The sequence below is a fragment of the Corvus brachyrhynchos genome, unplaced genomic scaffold (genome assembly GCF_000691975.1).
Source record: "Corvus brachyrhynchos isolate BGI_N302 unplaced genomic scaffold, ASM69197v1 scaffold479, whole genome shotgun sequence".
Classification (NCBI taxonomy): domain Eukaryota; kingdom Metazoa; phylum Chordata; class Aves; order Passeriformes; family Corvidae; genus Corvus; species Corvus brachyrhynchos.
In genome coordinates, this window is record NW_008240089.1 from 85708 (window position 1) to 94177 (window position 8470).

Below are 8470 nucleotides of genomic sequence, written 5' to 3' on the forward strand. Positions count from 1 at the left end.
CCCCCCAGCCCCCCCCCCTCCCATGGCAGGGACACCTCCCACTGTCCTGGGTGCTCCAAGCCCCATCCAACCTGGCCTGGGACGCTGCCAGGGATCCAGGGGCAGCCACAGCTGCTCTGGGCACTCTGTGCCAGGGCTTCCCCACCCTCACTGGGGAGAATTTCCTCATCATCTCTAATCCAAACCTACTCCCTTTTTAGTTAAATCCATTCCCCTTTGTTTATCACTCCATGCCCTTGCCCAAAGTCCCTCCTCAGTTCTCTTGTAGCCCCTTTATTGTTAATTGATGGGTTTTCTGAGGGTAAAGCATCTCTGGAGTAGAAGAATCTCCCATGTAACACCAAGTACCTCAGAGATTCCCTCCTCAGTCTTCTCCACTCAAGCTGTGCTTGGAGACCCAAAGTTTTGGAAATCCCAAGTCTCCCCAAAACATAAAGTTCAGGGTTTGCATTCAGAGTATTCCTCAACCCCGGCAATGACTGTTTTGGTAATTTTATTGTGCTTGAACAGATCCCTCCCCCTCGGGCAGGAGAAGCAAAGATGCAGCTAATTAGGGCACAAAGAGAACTGTTCACCTATACTTTCAGTTCTTAGTTCCACCCTCTTTCCCAAAGAACTTCTTTATGGAATACATTCCCTTTGTCCTTTTACAAAGAGAATCTACGCAGAATTAATCACCTGCACCTCCCAAACACCACACACTTAGGGGAAAAAAGCAGCTACATAAAAGCCTGCATTTCAATGCTGGTTTGTGTTCTCCCAGGGAACCTGGCACAGGTTCACTCAGGAACGCTTTTGTTTTTCACAGGGAATGCAGAGGGGAATGTTTTCATTCTGTTGGGTCACTGACTCAGTAAACAGCTCGAGCCCTCAGCAGGCACACGAGCAGAACGAGGTGATGGTGTGAGATTCTCCAAGCTCTTGGATTGTTAAAACCCCCCCCAGAGTAAAAGCTGACTGTAAATGCTACATAACTGACACACAAGGTAATTCCAACCATAACAACTCCTGCAGGCTGCTCCAGGTGCTGGGCCCTGCACATCCAGGTTTATTTGATATGAATACACAGACTGGGCACAACCCAGATAAGGGGCTCGCACTCATCTTCACACAGATCTAACACGGGGTTTTTATCTTGATGTCAAAACCCCAAACCAAATAAAGAGCCCTCACAGGTGTAATGCCTTAAGGACACATTCCCACTGAGGCCAGAGTGTTCTAGGACTGTGGGTGCTCCCAAGGATCAGGACACTGTGGATCTGCAGGAAAGCAGCACAAAAATCACAGAATCACAGACTGGTTTGGCTTGGAAAAGATCTTTAAGATCACCTCGTTCCACCCCCTGCCGTGGGCAGGGACACCCTGCACTATCCCAGGTTGCTCCAAGCCCCTGGCCCTGGGGCTGAACCCTCCCAGGGATATACACTGGGTCCATCCCCACTACCCAAGCTCCTTGTTAGCTGCAGAAGTTTTCTTTCTGCATTTGCCACCTTTTGTCTGTTAATTATTACTTATTATTACGCTGTTGACTGTCAGGACTGGGCACCATCACAAGTGGGGCCCTTCATAACCTAGCAGGCCTTCAAGATCAAAATCCTACAGCTAAAAAAAACCACCACTAAAGACACCAGCAGCTGTACAAGGAGTTATGAGATCCAGCCTTTTGCAGTTGCTCCCTGAAGGGTATGTGAGAGAACTGAGCTTATTGTCCCTCCTGCAGGGCCACCTGCACCCACTCCAGCTGCTTTCAGCCCCCTGAGAAGGACAGGCCATGTGCTGACCAGAGGGCGACTGGTCCTTAAAACAGCTGCACTTCTCATCTCAAGTGCCAACCTAATTAAAAACAGCTCCAGAACAACACTGCACACCTCCAACACCATGGCTAAAACAGAGTGACTGGAACAGGCCAACGGTTTGGGAGAATAAATGGAAGGTTCTTTTCCCAGGTAAGGAAATGCTGCCTTTCGGAGAGAACCTTGGTGTTGAGGTTGATTGAGACATAGTCAAATGCTCTATGAAACCAGGACAGGCAGGAAATAAAGAGAATAAACCTCCCCTTTAATTGTTTGGTGTTGACACAATTTTGGTGGGTCCAAAATTTATCCGGTTGGGATCAATACACTTACCTATCATCCCTGTTGGGCAATAATCCCGAGTTCCTTCCTGGAATACAAGACAGTGTCTTTATAACTCGGGAGTGGAAAGGGATCTGAGGATGGAACATCTATTTACAGGGACAGCCTAATGCTCGCTGAGCCACAGAGGGATAAGCAAACACTTCAACGTCAGGGGGATGTGGAACTAAAAATACTTAAAAAGCAAAAATGCTGTGGAAACTGAGCCAAGAAAAAGGCAAAACCGAGCTCTGTTGCCTCAAAAATTACCACTGAGACAACAAAATATTGCAGATAATGTATACCAAGCTGGGTTGCTGTAACTAAGATACTGTAGTGGCCTTTCTTTCCAAGAAAGCCAACTGATGGCCTACTTTTAGGAGAAGTTCACATTTTTCCTCAAAAACTTTAGGCTCACCTTTCTGCAACCTCGCCTTCTTGTCCAAAGAGACAAACTATAAAACATCAACGTGCAACATATCAAAAGCACAGCTTTTTTTCTTTTAACTTCTTTAAAATTTAGCCTGGACTGCTCAAAATGAGCCTCCCTTGAGCAGAAGGGAGCAGAGCAGTGAGATAATGTTACTTATGCAAATTCACCTTCATTCAGTCTCGGGGGTTTCAGGTTCACTCCCTGTACGCTGACCCAGCGAGGTCACACACATTTCAGCCTGACAAAGCTGGACAAGCAATTTTTTCCCTAAGCAAAGCATGATTGCTTCTTTGTTTAAATCCCTCTGTAACTAGAAATTAATGCTGGGTGATGCAGCTAGAGTTTGGAGGTTCATTTTCTCCAAAGCCTGCCTGAAGTGACTGCAATGGATGGAATTATCCAAGAACGTAATTCCTCTCAAAATAATCAGCAGTACCAAGCAACCTCCAAATTCTTTCTCCTGATGAGATGACCCCACCCTGTGTGTGCACAAGACATTTTTCTCTCAGGCCACTCCTGCTGATGACTCCTTTTATTGCTTTCCACAGGTTGGTTTCCTCCTCCACAGCATCTCCAGCTGCTGGAAGAGCTCTGAGCCTGGCCAGCCTCACGTCAGTGCCCCATTAGTCACTGAGGGTTGGAGCAGGAGTTCACGGAATCCCACGGCATCAGCACACCAAGAATGTGACACAAACAGGTCCTTCCACCTCCCAGATAAATGCAGGTCAGTGCGCTCGGGTTTCAGCCAAGCTGACGGAAACCTTCCAAGGAAGTTCTCTGCTCTCAGGTGTCACGACTGAGCTTGGCCAAAACCACCCCTCTGCCCAACAACCAAGGGAATAAATGAATTTCTGCTCTTCAGTCTTTTCTTTTTTAACAGAGCCCAACTGCCCTACCATGAGAATTCCTGGCAAGACTCCCTTAGTTCGAAGCAGAGTCTCTGTCATATCCTACACTTAATACACACACACACAAAAATCGTAACTCTTCCTGTTTTTAAGCTATTTTGTTCACTGCTATTTTGCAAGCTCTACAGCACATCCTCCCTCGAGTTACCAGCATTTTGATGATTGTGTTGTTAGAATTTATGACTAGGAACATCAAACCCCTCCTCTGAGCCCTTTCAGCCCTGGAGGAGCCCAACACTGCTATCTGCTGTGCAGTTACATCTCATTTAGCAGCTTAAATGGTCAAACAGATCAGGCTAACACACGAACTTCCATTATTTACTGTGCAGCATGAAGCACCCTGCAGACACTACAGTACATCCCTACCTTGGGAAAAAAGCCAGCTCCACAGAGACTCTGAATCCACCTTCTCCCAAAAATTACAGAATTTGGGAAGTGCTCCATTCTTCCGACTCCTTTGACACAGTCCATTATTTCCTAGTCCGTTTTCAGTAACTCGACAGAACACAGACTCAGGTACTAAAATGTTCACATGTGGGGAATCATCACTCCTCAAAGCTGTACTAAACTAAAGCAAGCTGGGAGCCATCCACATCCATGTGCACTCTCCCCAGTTTAACACCAGCACATTCCTGCCTGTGGGTCTTTCAGAATTGGGGTTCCTTGATGCCAGCCATGGAGCAGGGTTTGGGGTTTTTGTGTTGCTTTGTGTTTTTAAATGGATGATGGACATAAAAATCTTATCCAGCAACATAAAACCTATTCCTGGACCAGTAAGGAAAACAGATACACCAGGGAAACTCCAAGTATTAACCACAAACAAAACCACCACGATGAACATCAAAATGATGAACTGTGCTGTCAACACTTGGTTACCTGCTTGTGAGCATGGTCATAAGAGTTGATGTGGTTGTCAAACTCTTGGTGCTTCTGATACTGCTTGTCACAGAGCTCACAGTAGAAATTTGCTCTGAGGTCTTCCAAAGCCTTGGCAATGGCCTTTTCTTTATCAACATAATCCTGGGAAATTAACAAAAAATGTTTCTGTTAAGTGTCCTGTAGAACAGGCTGGAAGATGATGAGTTAGTACTGTAAGGAAAAATAGTGCTAAGAAAAACTTAGTGTACATTGATTGTATTTATTACAGGATCACTGAGGTTGGAAAAGACTTCCAAGATCATCGGGTCCAACCTGTGCCCGATGCCCACCTTGTCCCCAGCCCAGAGCACTCAGTGCCATGCCCAGGCCTTCCTTGGACACCAAACCTCCCTGGGCAGCCCCTTCAGGTGCCTGACCACCCTTTCCATGGAGAATTCTTCCCAAATTTTTGTCCTGCGGATGCCCAGGAGCCTCCCCGGGCCCAGCCTGAGGCCGTTCCCTCTCCTCCTGTCCCTGTTCCCTGGGAGCAGAGCCCAACCCCCCCGGCTGCCCCCTCCTGTCAGGGACTTGTGCAGAGCCACAAGGTCCCCCCTGAGCCTCCTTTGCTCCAGCCTGAGCCCCTTTCCCAGTTCCCTCTGCCCCTCCTGGTGCTCCGGCCCCTTCCCAGCTCCGTTCCCTTCCCTGGACATGCTCCAGCCCCTCAATGTCCTTCCTGTCATGAGGTGCCCAGAACTGGACAAAGCACCTGAGGTCCCTCAGCAGTGCCAGCTCAGGGGACAGGCACTGCCCTGGTCCTGCTGCCACCCCAGTCCTGGGACAGCCCAGGTGCCACTGGCTTCCTGCACACCTGGACACACCTGGGCTCATGTCCAGCCACTGCTGACCAACACCTCCAGGTCCTTTTCCAGCTTTCCAGTCACTTTGCCCCCACCTGGAACAACCCATGGGGTTGTTGTGACCCAAATGCAGGTCCCTGCACTTGGCCTTACTGAACCCAGCTTACTGAGCTGAGCAGCCTTTGCAAATTCACAGGTGGGATTCCAGAATTTCACAATGCTACAGACCTTGACTCTGTTTTTTACCCAGAATCACAGAATATTCTGAGTTGGAGGGGACCCACAAGGACTGAACATCCCCTGGTCACAGCAGAGGTATCACTAAAAGGAGACTGCTTAAAACAAGGCCTTCAGTGCTGATGGGGGAAGGCAGCTCTGCCTCACGGAGCCTCCTGGACTGTCTGTGCTCCAAGGAGAGGTTCAAAGCCTCGAGCTAACCCAGAGACACACTGGCATCAAACCCAGGAGGATGCCTGCCTTTGGAACAGAACCTTATGACTCTAAAGCTGACACTGCTCCATTCTGAGTGCTAAGTGATGTCTGCTTGATCTTGGTTTGGCTGCCTGAGTTCAGGAGGGAGGAACATGGCTCTGGCTGGGAATCACAGCTCAGAGCCCGCCGAGCCCAATCCACTCCAGTGAAACATTCCCAGGAGCAAAACTGTCCCTCAGGCTGGGCCACAGCACAGTGACCACACTGGCACTGGGCACAGGGGGCTGCATTTAATGGACAGGGGAGGGGCACAGCCTTTTCCCTTCTATAATTGAACATTTGCACAGGTGGAAAACCAAACCTGCAGGCACAGATGAGGTGTCTCACCTGGCAACAGCGACATCCTTCCCTCTTTTGCTACAGGTCTGGAATATGCACCAAGCTCCGGGACTGGGGAAATCCCAGACCCTCAGGTGGCTGTACTGGCTGGAAATCCAGATGTGGAAGGAGCCTGTGCTGTCCCCAGGGCTGCTGCACACCTGGGGGGCTCTGAAACGCACCTGATGCCAGGGCACAGGAACCTCAGGGCTGAGCAGCTGCTCCCTCTTGCCAGGCTGGATCAATTACAACCCCACCAGCAGAATTAATAAAACATCACCACTCTTCACGAGCTCTCTGGGGGAGGTTTACCCTGAGGAGGTGGAAGCTTTTACTCAAAATGAGCTACAAATGCTGCATCACAAAGCCCACTGTACTCACAGCAGCACTCCCCATATAGCCATTGACCACAGGCATTTCAACTGGAATAAAGAGAAATTATATAAAAAAACAGCCTAACATTAGAGAAAAAGCACTTAAGGATCTTTTTTCCATCTTCAATAAAAAGTTCCTATGGGAAGCTTCCTTCCTCAGCAAGAGGAGGCAGCAAACATTTAAGACAGAAAACTATGAAAGGTTTTTCCTTTGAATTTCAGATCTTGTTCAAGGCAATACAGTTTATCTCCTAGTTACCAGATCAAAATGGCATTAAAATAACATTATTGAGCATGTTTTCTGTGATATAAAATTTATATAAAATTTTAAACACCCGAGGAGAAGAAAAAAATATCTAAAAAATTGTAGTGCTCATGGTTGGGGTTGTTTTCAATTTAAAGCACTGTTCACTTCTACATAAAAAAGGAAGCAACTTCCTGCTTCCATCTATTACCAGATGCCCTTGTTAAGAAGAAAAAAGAAAAAAATCAACAAATTTGGAGTTTTGAGCCTGAAGCAGGTCCCCAGGAAGACAAAAAAGGAAAACAGAGCAGCGTGAACTCCACAGAACACGGACGTTTAAAGTTCCTCTGAACCCCAGACAAGCTTCCTGCACCATGTGTAGGTTTTTTTGAGCAAGCATCCTGTGGCTAAACAATGAAACCCAGCCATTTGAGTGATCAGAATCTATACAAAAGAAGGGAATTAAAAACCAGTTCTTGGCTGCAGAGTTATCCAAAACTCCTCTGAGGCTCCCTGAATGGCTAATCAGGATGCACCGCCACCAGCAGTTACATAATGGACTCCTGTGGAGCAGCAAAAAGTAACGGCTGCAGAGATTTTTCACAGATTAATACCAAAATGCAAGGGGTAAGGATGAACTGAGCTAATAAAAACCCACTGGAGCTGGGAGAGACTGCTACTGCTCCAGAGCTCCTGAAAAAAATCCATGCTGGATGAGGGCAGGAAGAGAAAAGTCTCAGAGCAACACAGGTTTGGTTGCGTTTGCAAAGACAATTGTAAACCCCAAGAACTTCAGGATCACAGAACGGTTTTGGTTGGGAGGGACCTTAAAGTGCACCCAGCCCCACCCCCTGCCGCAGGCAGGGACACCTTCCACTAGAGCAGGTTGCTCCAAGCCCTGTCCAACCTTCCCAGGGATGGGGAGTCCACAGCCCCTCTGGGTACCCAAACGCCTGCAGTTCACTTACCAAGCAAGTTAAGGTCTCAAGGGAGAGGAGAGGAGAGGAGAGGAGAGGAGAGGAGAGGAGAGGAGAGGAGAGGAGAGGAGAGGAGAGGAGAGGAGAGGAGAGGAGAGGAGAGGAGAGGAGAGGAGAGGAGAGGAGAGGAGAGGAGAGGAGAGGAGAGGAGAGGAGAGGAGAGGAGAGGAGAGGAGAGGAGAGGAGAGGAGAGGAGAGGAGAGGAGAGGAGAGGAGAGGAGAGGAGAGGCTATAAATTTTCATAGCTGAACAAACTGCCTGAAGAATTAACTGTTCAACTGGGGAAATGAAATTTTAGATTTGCCGAGGTTATGTTTAATTTTAATGGCATTGGAACTACTTTCCCATTATTTCTCAAGTAATTAAAATTTATGCAAGACTGACACTTCATTTGGATGTCTTGGGCTCTTCCTCAACCCTGGTACTCCCCAAATCTCCGGACAATTGAACAAGCAGGCTTTCCTAAGACCTGATGGACTGTAGGGGCTGGGAAGCGGAAGAGTGGATTAAAGGATGAGCAGAGGCCATGTCTCCGCAGAGAACCCAGTTACAGCTAATCCAAGAATGCTCCAGCACGTCACGCTCAATCCCAACACAACAGCTCATTTTTATCAGCCCAAGGCTTACAAAATAACCCCACAGGTTTTGTAAATCCCATGGAAATACAGAATTTATCTTTTTTTTAATGCTGCCTGAGCAATTCCTCCAAAGAGCTCCAGCCCATTGATTTCTCCGAGCTGGAGCTGTGTCCTACCTTTCCAAATCAAGCAGGATTTATGCAACAACATCATCATGTACTGCTCACTCCTCACTCAGCGCAACACAAGATCTCCTCCCCTCCCAGCTGCTACCTGCCCCTCTACCACCTTCAGGTTTTGTACAGGCATGGCAGGGG

The 8470-nt window shown here is 48.1% G+C and overlaps 1 protein-coding gene across 1 annotated transcript in view; it reads right to left on the minus strand.

The window, feature by feature from the left end:
• The window catches only part of GPATCH8 (G-patch domain containing 8), a 38850-nt gene that overhangs the window by 9290 nt on the left and 21090 nt on the right, over positions 1-8470 (minus strand). The window contains 1 exon segment of the mRNA XM_017744745.1: positions 4332-4475. Within this exon segment, the coding sequence (XP_017600234.1) occupies positions 4332-4475 (144 nt within the window).